This window comes from Quercus lobata, chromosome 3 (genome assembly GCF_001633185.2).
Source record: "Quercus lobata isolate SW786 chromosome 3, ValleyOak3.0 Primary Assembly, whole genome shotgun sequence".
Lineage (NCBI taxonomy): Eukaryota > Viridiplantae > Streptophyta > Magnoliopsida > Fagales > Fagaceae > Quercus > Quercus lobata.
The window spans coordinates 21,603,659-21,620,957 of record NC_044906.1 but is presented as its reverse complement, the minus strand read 5'-3'; the positions used below and the strand labels follow the sequence as shown (position 1 = coordinate 21,620,957).

The following is a 17,299-nucleotide window of genomic DNA, read 5'->3' as shown; positions in this document are numbered from 1 at the left end:
TCTAAGTGGAATTACTGATTTTCTTTAGTTAACTGAAAGAGGTTAATTAGATGAGATTCAAACATTAGTTTGGATTAATAATTTTATTGTTTTAGTTTTATCTTTTCTCACCTTTAGAGGAATAAAGCATGTGTTTCCACAATCAGTAGAATTTTCTGCAAGGAGTACTTACTACTATTTGTGTGTAAACAGTGTCTTTGTTATAAAATTTTCACTTATATTAATCTAGAGGCTTAAATATGCTTTTAGTCTTCAACCTTTTGGTGTGTTCATTTCAGTGCTCAACAAATTTCATTTTTCATTTTAGTCCTTAATCTTTTAACAGTGTTTCATTCCTGTCCTTACTGTCACCTACCTGACAAATCAATCCCCTCCCATGAAACCCCATCCAGCTCTTTGTGTTGTCTATTGCATACTTAAACACTATAGTTACTACCATACAACGCAAACTAAGAAAGCCACTTTCTGTATGGTTTTGAGAATGTGAGAAATAAAGAATAAATTTGCTGAACTCAAAACAAAAATCATCTGATTCCATTTCCACTCAAATGAGCCTAACTTACAATTATATATATTTCTGAGTCATTTGAATTTCTTGATTACAAGATCCAAACTTCGCATTTCTCTTACCTAGGTTTTCTCTCTGCCTAAACAGACCATAACTTATTTTCCTTTTTCCACATTTTCTCAGCTACCAAACTATGTAATAAAAAACAAGAAAAAAAAAAGGAAAGAAAAAGAAATGGTATTATCAGAGTATGACCATGAGGTAGTTTTACCAAAAAAATGACCTTGAGGCGGTGTTAAGGAGAGAGAATTTCAATGGCAGAGTAATCAGCTCTTTCAGCTTTGGCGGAGGAAACAAGAGAGTTGATATTGTCACTTGCAGTGAAGGAATTGGATGAGGGCGAGGCCTTTGTGGTCATATGATAAACCTTAGAAGTGGAGGGCTGTGGCTATGATGAGGAAGAGTGAGCTGTGATAGATTTGAATATGAGCTGAGTTGTAGAGATAGAGGGTATAAGAGAAACAAGTGAGGGGATTGAGTTTGGAAAGAGAGAGAATGAGATCCAAAGAGAGAGCGTGTGTGATCTGTCAGGTTGCCAAGAAAGTGAAGGAAAAGAAAGTGGGGATGGTTTTTTGAATCATTTTGTTCTTCTCTTTCCCCCTTCAAAAATGAGGAATGAAGATTTTTTTCCCATTAAGATGCTGATGTTTTTTAAGTGCCACTAAATATATTTTTATTATAATAAATGACACATAAGCATTCCATTAGTTTTGTCAGCAATTTCCTTCAGTTAGGTGACAGTAAGGGCGTGAATGAAACACTAAATTTGTTGAGTACTAAAATGAAAACTTCCCAAAAGTTGAGGACCAGCAGCATATTTAAGCCTACTTTAATTTAAAACCGCCTATGGTGTGTATTTCTGTACTACCTGATTGTGAGGCTGCTTATATTTTATTGAAGTTTGGTTTACTAAAATATTTGATCTAGAAGAGCAGCAAGACTTCCTTCTCAAACAAGTATTTGATTCCATTATTTTGGTTCCAAATATACATTGCTGTTGAGAATTTCAGCTAGCTATTTTTCTTGAATTCCAGTCGATTATTTATACCGTACCCTATATTATTTCTTTTCCAACTTGAAATCCTAACCCTTCTCTCCGTGGATGCTACTAAAATGGCTGTTTTAATTGTTTCAGACTTGTTATTTGTTATTGTTTAGCCTTTGCCTGCCTTAATCATGTTTTGCATGAGTTATAATGTGCAATCATTCTTTTCTACAGTGTAATCCATTTTATTAGCTTTTTTTAAAAGGAAATTTATGGATTTCTCCTTTCTATGTCCTACCAGACTTGTCCATTTTAAATATTGTCTTTTCTTGTCATTAATGCAATGTTTAAGTTTTTTTTTTTTTTTTTGGATATAAATTAACTTGAATACTGAATAAAATTCATCTAGAGAGGTTGGTCTATGGTCTTATGACATTCGCATTCCATACTGTTTCATGTAAACTAATCTTTGATCCCTATTCTTGCTATATCAATCAACAGAACACAATCTCTTTATTATTTCATTCCTCCAGTTTATTTGATGAGAATAATACGGAGATAGAAATTTTCATTTTGTACTCAAACTTTTTTTTTCTCCTACCTGCAGGTAGTTGTTGCAACAATTGCTTTTGGAATGGGGATTGACAAGTCAAATGTCCGAAGAATCATCCATTATGGTTGGCCACAGGTGATTTTTTTATTTTTATTTTTATTTTTTAAAGTTTAATCTTGCTGCCAGTGCCATATTTACTGGGTTTCATGATCTCCAGGCCTTCCCGCTATGAGATATTCCCAGTGCAGAAGCATATTTATTTATAATGACCATGCATTAACTGTTGCATATTTCCTAAATATCAATTATTGAACTTTTCTTTGTTGAAAGTTGCATGTCTGATGTGCCTGCCAAAATTATTAATTTTTTTCCTGGTTATAAAATTTTTCAGTATTTGTAGTGTGATTCTGTGAGCTTTAACCATTGATTTGCTTACAGAGTTTGGAGGCATACTATCAAGAAGCAGGTCGAGCTGGCAGGGATGGGAAATTAGCAGATTGCAGTAAGCTTTTTTTATATTTTTATATTTTTAATGAGTAATAAATTATGCTTTTGAAGTGTATGTTGTTGCCTAATTCAAATGAAATGACACCTCCTTCCCTTATGAAAACCAGGTGGTGGAAAGGTCATGAGTTCAAAATTTGCAAGATGCATGTGTAGCTTACCAATAAAAAAATGTTTGCAATTTTTTTTTTACTTGCATACAGTGAGTGCTTTCTATGCTTAACACCGGAATTTTGAAACTCCTTTTTCACCATATCTTGCCTTTTGGGAAATTGTTCGTATTGTGAAGTTTAGATAATTGAATGGTGTGTTGTAAACTGTTATACAAAGCAAAATCAAAATGCGTTTTGGAATTGTCATTATGAATTCTAAAAGTTTCTGCAAAATCTGTTTATGTTTTTTCCAAGCAGCTCTATATGCAAACCTAACACGTGTACCGTCACTCTTGCCAAGTAAAAGAAGTGAAGATCAGACAAAACAAGCATATAAGATGCTATCTGATTGCTTCAGGTTAATGTTAAATAGATTTCCTTAAAGCCATGTTTGCCTTTTACTTTTAGGAACATTTTATTACAAATTATTTTGATATACTTGCAGATATGGGATGAATACTTCATGCTGTCGGGCTAAGATACTTGTGGAGTACTTCGGAGAGGATTTTAGTTGTGATGCATGTCTCTTGTATGTATTAATTACTTTCATTTCTATCTTTCATCTCAAAAGAAAAAAAAAAATTACTTTCATCTACCATTATCATTTCTTTTTTGGAATAGCAATTTTATAGAGGTTAACTCAATGAGAGGTGTTAAGTCCACAACATTTTCACAACAAATTATAGGTGGTTAGTTGTTATTGGTTCTAATTTGAACTTACAGTTAATATTTACTTTTCTATCCCATCAATAACAATTCGTAACAACCTGCCACATAGGATTTGTTGTGAAAAATGTTGTGAAAATGTTGTGGGCATAGGATTTCTCTAGCTCAATAGTTATTATCCAACTAGCTAGTCTGCTACATTGTCATGGTTAGTAATCTCAATCTAATGTTGTTCTACATTTTCAGGTGTGATCTGTGCACTGATGGAGTTCCTCAAATGCAGAATTTGAAAGAGGAGGCGGATCTTTTAGTACGGGTTATTGCTACTAATTGTGTAAGTATCATGTATGATTATTTCAGTTGTGTTGATATCTCTTATAAAAAAAATAAAAAAAGTTGTAGGAAGATCTAATCTTCTATTATTCTTTAGGTATTAGTCTGCGTTTTAGCTGCTATACATTACTATTTTTGACTATCCGATGATGGATGGGGGTTTTTGATCATTCTTGGTATTTTTTGGAACACATTTTTCTACAATTGGATTTATATTTCATTAAACTAAATGCATGAGTCCATCTTAAGAAGTGATTGCCAACTTGTCAAGAATATTACTTTGGAGTATCAAAATTCTAAGTAGTTGATGGACATATCATGTGCTCTTGGAGCTGACAGTTATTATTATTCCCAAAATGAGATGTATGTTGAATATCAGGGGAGCACTTTCATGGATGACTCATATGATGATACTACATGCACTGACATTAAGCAACGGAGATCTATGGAAATGTTGAATCTCAGAGCGTATGTCAGCAAAATAAGGGAGCTGGTGATTCTCTCTCTCTCTCTCTCTCTCACACACACACACACACACAGAGCTTCTTGGATTCTTGATATGATGTTTACTGTTTAACACGTTTTTCAAATTCTTTGCCATTTGATTGTTTTAATGTGTTGACTAAATGTAGTGTCAAAAATTTGTGACAACTGATCTGCTATGGTGGCGAGGTCTTGCACGAATTCTGGAAGGTAAAGGGTACATCCAAGAGGCAGATGACAAGGTATATACAATCAGAAAATAACGTTTGCTGCAAATTTTAGTCGATTTATATAATGGGAGTGGCAAATACCTTGGGAGGTTTTATCCTCAGGGAATTACTTGGACAATTCAGCTACCATGGCTTAAGGATTTGGCTGAAATTTTCACCAGCTGCTGGTCCAATAGTCACCTGCATTTCACTGGAAGAAAAAAGAACAAGTCTGGTCTTCTAATATTATATGGGTACTAAACATTTGGTCATCTGTGTCATGCAACAACATAAATTCTTATAGGTTTTTTTTAAAAAAAAAACCAAAATTAGTAGTTGATCATAAAAGTCTGTCCCTCACAAATTCCAACTAGGGATAGAAACAGTTGAGTACTTGTTTTACTGTGTTTTTGGGGAAAATATGTGCTCACCTGCCTAAAACTGTAGAGCAACGTTTAAAACAAGTTCATTTATGCTTGCATGTCTTAATGCATCCCATGCATGTGGTATTGTGTTTGTGTGCCCATGTTTCCTTATGTGTGCATGTATGTTGCAAGCCCTTCATTTAGTTAATTTTACAGTACTGTTTGTGCAGATTCATGTTCAGATAAAATTCCCAGAGCCAACAAAATTAGGACTGGAGTTTCTGAGATCTAAAGGGGATGAAACTTTCGATGTTTATCCTGAAGCAGATATGCTGCTCTCAATGAACAAGTGCACATCTTATTCAACTTTCACAGAATGGGGAAAGGGCTGGGCAGATCCTGAGATTCGTCGTCAGCGCTTAGAAAGGATGCGACAAAATCCAGATGGGTCCCGTGGTAAACAGAAGCAACGAAAGTCCCGGATGTCAAGAAAGTCACGGAGTAGAAAATCAAATAAAAACAACTCAGATTTGAGAACTGTCAGAGGTAGAATAGAAGCAAAACTCTCAAAATACAAATGACAGATCAAGGTCATTGAATTAATGAAAATGCATATGTATTGAATATGTGATTTGGTTGTTTTGATAATTCAATATCAAAGATTGAAAGTTAAAAGAGAAGAATGTATTTTTTTTTACTATAAAAGAGTTTTGTATGTAGGTCTTGTAGTAGAGTAGTGCATACCAAGATTGTAATCAATTACAGAACCTGATTCATTTGTAGTTTTTAGGGACAGGAGGTGAAATAAGGGTGCTTTTAATTCCATGGTTTATATATCCAAAAAAATAGAGAAAAAAATTGTGCAAAGAAAACAATTATACTGCAAAAGATTTGTTGCACATGGTGATCTTTGAAATCATTACCACGGCATGGGAGGCTCTCAGTGACAAGTTGAGTCGAGAAGTGTATGATGTTGGTGCTGGTCTGTTGCGTTTGCTGAGCAAACAACAAGAGACTAGAAAGGTTGAGAGCAAGACGTTGGAGTTATTGGAAAGAAAAGATGTGCATCCGATCGAGGACATGAGTAGAAGAAACCGTGCCAAAAGGATCACCTAAGGCTAAGGTTGGCTTGGCTACGATGTATATGATGTTTTTGTGGGTACAAAAGAAACAATTTCTTGATTTCTTGCTATGTAGAAGATTTGTTCTTTCTTGTTTTCTTGCTATCTATATGTATAGAATATTGATAGGACTTTCTTTTCTTTTGGTTTTGAGGTTGGCTAGGGTTTGATAGAAAGGAAATAAGCATGGAAAAAGAGATAAGGATTGGTAGTTGGTGAATCAGATTGGAAGTACAAATTTGTCTTATTTTTCTTTGTAATAATTCATTGCAATATGTTCTACCGGCATTTTTATTTTATTTATTTATATGGCACTAGTTGTAGACTTGTGCAATGAGCAAAAAAATTGATGATTTATTGTTTTTAAGTGAAAAATGAAAATAGTAGATGAGACTTATAAGTATTAGTTCCAAACTTTTCTTAAAATGATGTGATTATTTTTTAACAAACTATAGTTGACAATTGATACAATATATTAAAATTTCTAAATTAAGCTATCTATATTTATTATTTGAAAGTGTTTTAAATTTTGCAAGGTTTTTATTTTTTTTTTATTTTTATTTTTTAAGGAAATATAATTCATTTTACCTTCAATTATTATATAAAGTGAGATATTTTGTAAATAATATAATGGGTGGTTAAAATTTATTTCTGGTGGTTCATCCTCTATATGATATAACTAAATCCATTTCTTATATTAGATATAGATTGGTTCATATTGGGCCTTATTAAAGTTTTTCAATTTTTGATTCTCGAACTGCATAATCATTCATAAATTTTTTTATGAATGTATAGTAATTATATGAATAGAAAAAATAGTGTCATGATTAACGTATAGTGAAGAATTTCTAAATGGCCTTCATAGCAAAGTAAAAAAGGTTTAGTGTATCATATTAGGATGTTTACATAGCAGAGAAAGGTTGTTTAATTAAATAGAAGAGAAGGTTGAAAGTGAAATCCTGAAAATTTGAAAATTGGCTTGTGATTTAATAAGAAAGCAACTTTTGAAAGCCTTGGAAGTTTGTAAAAGTTTATAATCCTTGCCTATAGAAAATGCTGAAAAAGATGGAGGGTGCTAATTAATTTTGATAAGTGTGCTTGTTGTGAACATATGGTGGATCAGCACTCAAAGTGGCAATAACTATCAAATTAAAATAAGCATTGTGCAGTGCCACATTCATAGATTTATTAGATTTTCTTATTAGCCATTCTTTTTAGACAGACATGCTTGACAAGTCACTGTTCCTAATATGGAACCAAAATAAATTTGTCTTGGGTAAGAATTAATTAAGCACTACGATTTGTCTTGTTGATCGAGATTAGCTAGAGACTAGAATAATGGCTGTTATAGTCTCGTTTTCTCTTTCCTAGCAGCAATTTTTGTGAAAAAGAGATTAAGATTGGAAGTACAAATTGGTCTTATTTTGCGTTGTAGTAATTCATTGAAGTATGTTTTACTTTTTTTTTTTTTTTCCTCACGTTCTGAAGGTGTTTTTGTGTTTACAATTTTTTTATTGCATTGGTACTTATTGGGCCATGCTATGAACTTTATTAAATTCTTTAACGGCAAAATTGTTCTTAAAAACCTTTTTATGAAGGTATAGTAATTGTATAAAAAGGAAAATAGTGTTATCTTTGAAATTTGAATAGTTTAGAATTTTTAATTAGCTTTCATAGCAAAGTGAAAAAAAAAGAAAAGTGTATAATGATATATGCTTACGAAACATTTCCTTTCCCAATAGAAGTAAATATGTTGTAACAGAATTTCAAACATTATACTGTTTACATAGGAGAAGGAGGTTTGTGAAACCTGAAAGGTTGGAAATTGGTTTGCAGAGTTTAGCGCTAGAAACATTGGGTACTTGTTTTACAGTGTTTTTGCGGGAAAGTAGGTGCTCACATGCCTATTACTATTTAGGAAGTATGGACACTTTATTTAGGGTGCCGTATTCATGTTGTATTTGTATTGTACTCGTGTCATACTGATATCGTACCGCCATTTTTTGTCATAATTTTTCAGAAATTGTTTGTATTACAGTATTTTTCAGAAATTGGTCATATTACCGTATCGTACCTGTACTGTGTCCATGTCCTGCTTCCTAAAATACTGTAAAGGAATGTTTAAAACAAAGTTATGTATGTTTGCGTGTCTGAATGCACCCATGGCATTGTCAATTGTGTTTGTGTGCCCATATTTCTATGTTTATGCATGTATGTTGCTAGCCCTTTAATTAATTAAATTTTAATGAACTGATCGTGCAGATTCATGTTCATATATAATTCCCAGAGCCAACAAAACTGGGTCTGAAGTTTCTGAAATCTAAAGGGGAGGAACCTTATCCTGAAGCAGATATATATGCTGCTCTCAATGAACAAGTGCCAATCTTATTCAAGTTCCACATTTTGGTCTCATTGAATTAATTAATTAAAGTGTACATGTATTGAATGTGATTTGGTTGTTTTGATCCTTCAGTATCAAAGATTGAAACTTAGAAGAGTTTTGTATATGGGTGTTGTAGTATAGTAGCATACTAGCATGATTCATTTGTAGTTTTGGTGACTAGATGTGCAAATGGGCTGCATTTACATTTAAAAAAAAAAAAAAATACAACTAAAAAAACATAAATACAAATCATTTTTCCTGTCCCATCCCGTCTCTTCCATGAGTATTTTTTGCCCTATTCCGTTTTGTCTTATCCTATCTCGTGAGTTTTTTTTTTGCCCTATCTTTTCTTGTCTTATCCCGAATGTGTATGTATATATTAATTATTTTTATAGTCTCATGTTTAAAATTTAATTCTGTTATCATTCTCTAAAATATTTGCTTTCTCTAACTCTTACTTTTAATCATAATTCTCTTTCAGCTCATTATTAATATATTAAAGTCATATCAATAATAAAATACATCTAATCCACTTTGCTGATAAACTACCTACCATGTGATTTTCCCTTATGTTAACTTGTTGCCATCTCTATTTATTTTTTAGGATAAGCTACGTATTTAGTCCCTATCTTTTATATCATATTTCAATTTAGTCTCTAACTTTTCAATTGTGTCAATTTGGCCCCTAACGTTTTAGTGTCGTATCAATTTAGTCCCTGTCATTATCTTTTGGATGGAAAAGTCTGATGCGTCAAATGGCGTAAATAATATAAACAAATTTTGCCACATCATTTGCCACCTATCAAATCTAAAAAAAAAAGAACCCAAATCAGATCTTTGCTTATTTTGTTTGATAGAAGTTATTGAACCACACAAAAAACACTCAATAAGTGAGGGCTAAAAGATTCAGAGGTTACCTTAAGAGTTTTCACAAAGCGTCAAATTGGAGAACTAGATATGGTGAACGAAACTGGGGCTCTCTATCTCCTTCTACCCAAAAATCTGCCCAATTAAAAGGGAATCTTAAAGGTGAACGAAAAGGAAAACAAAAATATAAAATTTTTGTTAATAAAGGGTTGACAAAAAAAGAAGAAAAAAGGCAATGTATATGTCTTCCAACCGTAGAAACCCAACTGAGGAGATGATAAATGATTCTTTTTGGGATTTTATGAATTTATGGCTAATTAGAAGGCATTTTAGAAGAGTATTGATCTTGGCCCAGGTAAATGTTCAAGCTGGTAAAGCTCCATAATTTCCGCCATAGAAAAATCGCAACAAAGACCAAACTTAGATTACCAAAAAATTTTAATCATCTCCTTGTAGTGTCTCACCCTTCTCTACAGAGGACCAAAACGTGAAGAACTAAAAAACGTGAAGAACTCATGACCCAGGGATTTTTATTTAATTTTTTTTTTTGTGAGTTAGGGATTTTGATTTCAAAAGTTACTCACTTTCACTTATTTTTTGTTATTGTTGTTTGTTTGTTTGTTTGTTTTTTTTTTTTTTAAATTTAAATTATGCTGACAAGTTAGTCTAGTTGGCAGTTGATGTGTAAATTATTTATTATTTATTTAAGCCGTTTGACACATTAAACTTTTCCATTTAAGAGATAACAGCAGAGACTAAATTGACACATCATTGAAAGGTTAGGGACCAAATTGACACCATTGAAAGATTAATGATTAAATTGAAATATGATATAAAGGATAAAGACCAAATACGTAGTTTATCATATTTTTTATTTATAATAGTTTCTCGTAGCCATCTTTAATTCTTTATTAATAAGTTTATCGGTGCAAAAATTTTCATAACTATTATTTAGAATTATTGTACTCATTATTTCTTTTATAAAATTGACCCTTTACCATTACAATAAATTATAAAAATTGTACATACATCAGTTATTATTCTAACTTAAAATTGACACTTTACCATTACAATAAATTATAAAAATAACTTAAAATTGACACTTTACCATTACAATAAACCCAATCTAGGCATCTCAACGCATGGTAAACCCACTTCAAAAAAAAAAAAAAAAAAAAAAAAAATTACATGGTAAAACCGGGTATCAACTTGAATGAGCTATTCAAATTTGAGATGCACATATCAGTTGAACCGGTTTGGAAAAACTAGGAAAACTGACGGTGGACCAGACTAATTTTTGATTCTTTGACTGTTCGAGTTTTTGAAACCATGATTTCAACACATTTTTGAGCATAAGACTATAGTTTAGTTGGGTCTTCTCTTATTTCTAAATATCAATCGAATAATATTTATGTTTTGATTTTTTTAGAATTTATCATTTTAATATATTTTAATACGTTATTGGACTATTTTTCATATGTTTATATAAAATGTATTTTAAAAATTTTAATTCTAAAAATAATCAAAACAATCAGTATTAGAATAAATATGATGTTTGAAATGATAACTATCTCTCTTGGCAATGTTGAATTTAATAATGGATTTCAATAGTAAATTTATCTGGAAAATTATTAATTTTAATTTTAATTTTGATAGAGAAAAATGAAAAGTAAAATTTTTGAAAAATTAAAAATTTTTACACCCTTCAACAATCGCAAACATAGTAACATATTAATAAGATGCACAACAATTGAAAAGAGTATAATATATTTAAAAAATAATATTTACAATATTTATTAAGCCTTAGTTAACCGAGTATTTAGTTATTTACCCCAAAATTTTTTTTTAAAAAAAATTGTTAACCGAGTAAGCCTCGGAAACACATAATTAACCGACCTACATATGCATTACATAAATTAATCTTTCCAAACATCAATCCCATATTCACAGACTAAGAGTTACCGCAAAACTCTCTTTTTCTTCTTTGTTTTCTCTTTCCTATGTTGTTGTTCTTTGCCTGAATCAAACTCTGAAACCAAACCATCTTTGTTTTCTCTTTCCTAAGTTTGTTGTTGTTGTTCTTTGCCTGAATAACTCTGAGACCAAACAATGACTGATATGTTGTTAGACATGGCCAAAGAGAAGTGGCTCAGAGGAAACCACAAGGAGGCGTATGAGCTAGCGACTGCGGCAAACAAAGTCGACCCTTACTTTTACAACGTGGACAAGCACTACGCCGTTTACAGAGCTTACTATGTGGCTGAGACTAAGAAGAACAAGTTGGGACACAGTGATCTCTATCGAATTCTTGGCCTAAAACCTGACCCATCTCTCAGCGTAGACACTATCACATCCAAGTACTGCAAGTTGGTCAAGTTGGTGCACCCTGATGTGGTTTGTTCCCCGGCTGCACATGGTGCTCTTCAAATCATTACCACCGCATGGGAGGCTCTCGGTGACGAGTCGAGTCGAAAAGCGTATGATGTTGGTGCTGGTCTGTTGGTTTTGCCGAGAAAACAACAAGAGACTAATAAGGTTGAGAGGCAAGACGTTCAAGTTAATGGGAAGAAAAGATGTGCACCCGAGGAGGACATGAGTAGAAGAAACCGTGCCAAAAGGGTCACCTAAGGTTGGCTTGGCTTGATGCACAAGAAACGATTTCTTGGTTTCTTGTTGTATAAAAGATTTTTTTTTCCCCTGTTTTCTTGGTATGAATATGTATAGAACATACAATTTGATCAGATTGGAAATACAGATTTGTCTAATTTGACTCTATAGTAATTCATTGCAATATATTGACTTCTTTTTAGTATAAATTGTTGCAAATTGGAGAAAGGTGATTTGAACCCTAGATTGTGGAGAATAGTTAATGTCATTGAGTTGAGAGGGTTTTGAGTTTACAATTTTTTATTACATTGGTCCTGATTGGGCTATTTTATAAAATTTGGAATTTTCTTTATTTTTTATTTTTAACGAGTTATTACCATGTGAAAAGGAGAAATTTATATAGTAAAGAATTTTTGGATGGCATTCATGGCAAAGTCAAATTTTTTTTTTTTTTAATGAATTTAGTAATTACATATGTTCTTGTTACAGAGTTCAATCTCATGATTTTTTACATAGTGAAAAGTGAAACCTAAAAGGTTGGAAACTGGTTTGTCGAAGTTTATAATCATTGCATGGAGAAAATTCTGTAGTAGATAAGGTGCTAATTTTGATAAGAAAGGTTTTTGTGAAAATATGGTGTATTAGACTAACAGTGCTTAAAGGGGCAAAAAGCCAAAAAACTACCTAATAAAAACAAGCATTGTGCAGTAACATAAACAAAGATTGTTCGATTGAATCATCTCAGACATTCTCTTAAACAGGTATTTGCTTGACAAGCCACTGCCCCTAATATAAGTACAAAATAAATTTGTTCAGGGCAGAAATTAATGACTGTTACTGTCTGGTTTTGTCTTTCCTAGCAGCAACATGTGAATTCTAATTTGGATCTGCATTTAGGTGTTTCAATATACTATTAATTGTCATTGCATTTCCTCAAATAACATTTCAGTCTACTCTACTCAATTCAACCCAACAGTCCCTTAAAATCAACCATTGCAAACAATTCAATCTACATATTTCAAAGCTCTACATAAAAAAATAAAAAATATTAAAAAAAATGTTACAACCTGATTGGTAATGGGCTGTATCGATCTCTTGAACACACCAAGTAATTTAGCCTACCGGAATGGTGCCAGAGGATTGGGACTACGTGGGGCTTTCGAGCTTCTAAGCTCTTTGCAAACATGGTCTAACATCCCCAGAAAGTCTCTCACAATGACAAATATTCGAAGTGGGTTGGCTTCGTCTTTGCTCACGTCTCCATGAAAGTACTCAGTAATTTCTTTGACATGTGTAAGGACCATATTTTCATCACCCTGCAACTCTTTCAGATTTTTCTCTGCATAATTTAGGAAGGATCTCATTGAGTTGACAAAGTTCGCATTTTGTTCATCCCTACACAAGTCTTTATGTACTAGATGTTGCAGTTTAGCCATTCCATCTGATAGGTTTGATACAGAGGTTGCAATAACATCCAAGTCAATTGCAGCTGTCTTTTTCACATTGTAGAGTTCAGTACTTAGACCAGAAACAAGATCTAGGCCCATTCTTCTGTAATCTTCTTCCTTCTCTTCAGCAGTTTTACTTTTATTTTTCTGGTTGATCCTCCCCATAATGCTATCTGAAACTCTAATTCCCTCTGACCGGATAATTTCTTGAACGACAAAGTGTAGTAAGGTAGTTTTGCCATCAGTTCCTTTCACATCAGCAAGTTTAAGGAGGGCATCAAGCTTAAATGCTCTAGCACCTCCTCTGATTGTTCCAACATTCATACGGTTGCCTGTTTTGAGCACGGCTTCAAGTAGCTTTAAGAAAAGCCTGCTTGATCTAAGTTCTTTGCACGCCTCCTAGTAACAAATATAAATAAGATTAAGAGTGATCATTGTATTGAAATCATTGGTTTTGATGAAAAGTGATGTGGTTGTGATTTGATGATTACCTCCAGCATTGAAAAAGAGTTCCTCAAGTGAACCACCTCATCTTCAAAAGTTTCTCTGTAGAGCATGGCTTCAACTCGTAGAAAGGCGAATGGTATCCTAAGAATTAGTTTGAGAACCTTCTCAGCAGACCCCAGTTCATTAATGTCTCCTTTATAGCTACAGAGCTTAGCCTCTTCTTCCTTGTTAGGTACCATCTTCACTAATGCCTCCAGTTGTTGCAAAGACAAGCCATTCCCTGCTTTCCACCATTGGTAAAAATTTTTAATCAGGTGATGGCATGTGTATATCTGCACTTTAAATTGTTTAAACACCATAAATTGTATGTTGGAGATAGATTCTCTCTCCCCAGAACTTAGTTTTGAGAAGATTTTTAGTAATCTGCAATTTATAATTCATTTGCTGGAACTACAGGACTACAAGAGCCATCATTCTTAAAAAATTCCCATTAGTCATGCAACAAATAGAAAAAAATAACTGTAGTGCAATGCCAAAATTTCTTGATCAACAATCTTACAAAATGACATTCAAACTTAAAAGTCCAATTCTAACATAAGTGCTAGAATTCACCTAGCAAATTAATTTAGGCATTTATAAAATTAGTGTGTTTTTAGTTCACATTTATTGTTACTCCATGCTCCTGACCACTGCATTCTGAAAAGTAGTACTTAATCACAATTACTTATTGTTTAGAGCTTAGAAGTTTTGCCTTGTATTAGTGCTTCACATGCTTCCTCAGCAGACATATTCAAGGCTTTTGACAATATAGTTATGTTCTGTAGTCTCTTTGTATCAAGGACATGCTTGCTTGGAGAAGGAGTCTTGCTCTTTGCTTCGTCACTCTTCATTGAATTTTGTAGATTGTATCCAAAAAGTGATTCAATCATTTCCTCGTCAAACCTGTTTCATTATTCATAATATGTTCAATGCAATACAGAAAGATGAAGTGAATTGTAAACAAAGAAAATAAACCAACTTACTCAAATGAACTTGACCGCAGCTTATCCCACACCATAGAACGATCAGGGGCAGCTCTAACCTTGTCCCAGTGGAGTGGCTTCAATTTTGGTAATGGAGCTCCATCTTTGCCCAATGGAGTAAATTGAGGCAGTAGAGATGGTGGAGGAGGTGGGCCTTTGGCAGAGATATTCTTTCCTTTCAGAAAAGGAGGTGGACAAGGTGGTGGTGGAATGCAAGGTGGAGTTTGTGGTTGTTTTGTGGGGTTTTGAGGAGAAGATGGTAAGTCTCTTTGTGGAGTTAAGTTTGATCCTGATGAAGAAGCTGAATTTCTTGGAGATGATATATTTGGCAATGTGAAAGAACATGAAGCTTTAGATGCAATTCTAGTTGAAGAAGGAAAAACTGTCACACATGGGGGAGGAGGGGGTGGAGGTGGAGGAGGTGGTGGTGGTGGGGACTTTAAACTTTTCTGACACTCTGAAGAACAATCAAATGTTTGTTTTTCCTGTTTATTATTGCTTGGAGATTGTGAATTTTGTGTTGGTGAAGTTGATTCTCGAATTGAGTCAAGATCTGGGGTAGCTAGAGGCATTGGTAAATCTGTAGAGTTGGCCAAGGAAGGCTTAATATGTGACTCTTCTTTAGAGAAAATTTCTGATGTCTCACTAAGACAACCAGCTGAAGCATTGGAATGCCTGACATTTGAAGGAAGTGATTCTCCAAAAGAATGGAAAGATTCATCATCAGAGGAATGACATTCCATGGGAATAATTTTATCACCAGATGAGGAGTTACCACCATCTGATTCATATTTGATTGACTCATTATCCTCATGAACAGATGTAATTTCCCTTGTGGAAGAACTACTAACATTATCGGATTCTATCCTTAAAAGTTCTTTCTTTGATTCTTCCCTCTCAAGCAATGTAAATTTTGGGGTGCTATGATTTGATGATGTGTTTACAGTTTCACAAGTTTGCTTGAGATAACAAGCCTGTTGTTCTAAATCAGTACCTAACGAATTAAGGTAAAAGAGATCAAGGCCAGTATTTTGGCTCACCTTGCTTGCTGAATTTTGAGTACTCACATTCTTTAATTTACTTCTGGTGCCTCCTTTTTTGCTGTAGACTGACACAATTCTTGAGGGCTTCTTTCTATCTTTTCTGCGTTTCCTGCAGACCCAGATGAGTCCAAGAGCACAAACTAAGAAGGCAGCTCCTGCAGACACAATGGTTGTAATAAGAATTGTTCTTACTCTGCCTCTATCTCCATCCTGTTTCTTGTGGTGTGGTGGGATTGAACTTGACCTGTGTGATGGAGGATGAGGATGGGCATGCATATGCGGCATTGGAACATGAACAGGAACTGGAGCTGGAGCTGGAGCTTCTTCAGGTTCAATGGATGGTGATGGAGAGGGTGATGGGGACAAGTGTTCAGAACCTCTATGTGATGGACTGCTTATGTGGAAGCTCTTCAGTCCAAGTAAAGCTCTAAACTTTTCCACTATTAAAGCACCCTTTTCTTCATTCTCATCTTCTCCTGAAACTTTCTGGATGTTGTTTTCAATCCTATCACCGTTGTCCTCTCTGAGGTACAGCAAGCCATGAGCATTTAAGTCTCCTGCTGCATTTAACACAGAACCAGCAACAAAAATGTGGGTGTATTGTAATGATAGAAGCATGAATATGATGATGAAGATCATGCGGAGAATCTCAGAATCATAACCCATGTTCTTGCAACAGAAATCATCAAAGGCATCCAATGAAACTTTCTGCTTATAAATTTGCCTCTCCTTTTTGTTTCATTCTTTTTCTCCTTTATTTTGAGTGGTGTTGGTAATGTGAAATGAAGATCAAGTCAGAAAGCCTTTAATGCTACTCCAAGGAACCCCTGAACCTGGCAGTTGTTGTACTGGGCCTTCTTTACTTCTCGATTCATGTACACATATCTCTTCTTATCTCCATAAATTCTTCTGCAAAACACTGTTAATATGCATCATACCTTGTCTTCTGGAAACCTTCCTTTTTCATAATTTTGACTCAATCTTTTTGTCTTATTACCTTTTATGCGTTTTATTAGAGAAAAGCTGAGCATGTTTTCTGCTCTTCAGTAGCTTATCATTTTCTTCAGTTGTATTGATTGCATTTTAGAGTTCAAAAGCTTTTAATATGTGATACTTTAGAGGTCATGGATTTTAGAGTTGAAAAAAGCTTTTAAGTAGCTAAAAGTCATCAAGTCAAAACAATGCAAATAGGCCCTAGGTGGGTCCAATGTTGTTGCACTTGCCTAACTATTTAGAGGGTGATAGTCTAAGTTTTCTCCAACCCCCATAATTAAAAGGGGGGAAGAAAAAACAGATGGTCCATCACTTTCTCATGGTGATCTTCCATTAAGAAACTAAAAGAAACACATCAATGAAAAATCAAGATCTTAATTGTCGAATTATGGGAGGCTAAGACTGCTAGTCTCTTTCCCACACTTTTAATGGCTCCACTTAGAAGTTCATATATGTTGCTGTTTTTTGGTTCACTAAGTGGTATCTATGGTTTGGTGGGACTAAAATTGATTTCATTACCTTATATAAGACATTAGGCTCTGTGTTGTCT

General features: G+C 33.8%; 2 protein-coding genes across 4 annotated transcripts in view; one reads left to right on the top strand and one right to left on the bottom strand.

Moving 5' to 3' along the window:
• The window catches only part of LOC115980026 (formin-like protein 11), an 18,577-nt gene extending 1,675 nt beyond the window's left edge, over positions 1-16,902 (bottom strand). The window contains exons 1-4 of one of the 2 annotated variants that reach the window (XM_031102216.1): positions 14,714-16,902; positions 14,443-14,633; positions 13,736-13,971; positions 13,217-13,643 (exon numbers count right to left, since the gene is read on the bottom strand). In XM_031102216.1, the coding sequence (XP_030958076.1) occupies positions 13,217-13,643; positions 13,736-13,971; positions 14,443-14,633; positions 14,714-16,422 (2,563 nt within the window). In that variant the 5' untranslated portion in view covers positions 16,423-16,902. Of the gene's footprint in view, positions 1-12,546; positions 13,644-13,735; positions 13,972-14,442; positions 14,634-14,713 lie in introns of those variants that run through there. The other variant, XM_031102215.1, reaches the window with a different exon arrangement.
• LOC115980027 (ATP-dependent DNA helicase Q-like SIM) lies at positions 2,165-6,186 on the top strand. 2 transcript variants are annotated; one of them, XM_031102218.1, is made up of 9 exons: positions 2,165-2,241; positions 2,545-2,608; positions 3,021-3,120; positions 3,208-3,291; positions 3,675-3,762; positions 4,141-4,254; positions 4,394-4,486; positions 4,577-4,707; positions 5,049-5,159. In XM_031102218.1, exons 1-9 carry the CDS (start codon positions 2,188-2,190, stop codon positions 5,062-5,064), a joined length of 744 nt encoding a protein of 247 aa, XP_030958078.1. In that variant the 5' UTR covers positions 2,165-2,187; the 3' UTR covers positions 5,065-5,159. The 2 variants fall into 2 exon arrangements, with proteins under 2 accessions (XP_030958078.1, XP_030958077.1); XM_031102217.1 differs by lacking the exon at positions 4,577-4,707 and having other exon boundaries at positions 5,049-6,186.
• Positions 16,903-17,299: the final 397 nt, after the last annotated feature.

What these genes read in the sequence shown, in the direction of transcription:
- LOC115980027 (XM_031102217.1), top strand. Translation starts at nt 2,188, where the DNA reads ATGGGGATTGACAAGTCAAATGTCCGAAGAATCATCCATTATGGTTGG. An exon ending in ATGCTATCTGATTGCTTCAG is followed by an intron (nt 3,121 to 3,207) that starts GTTAATGTTAAA and finishes ATATACTTGCAG; the next exon opens with ATATGGGATGAATACTTCAT. An exon ending in AGTTGTGATGCATGTCTCTT is followed by an intron (nt 3,292 to 3,674) that starts GTATGTATTAAT and finishes CTACATTTTCAG; the next exon opens with GTGTGATCTGTGCACTGATG.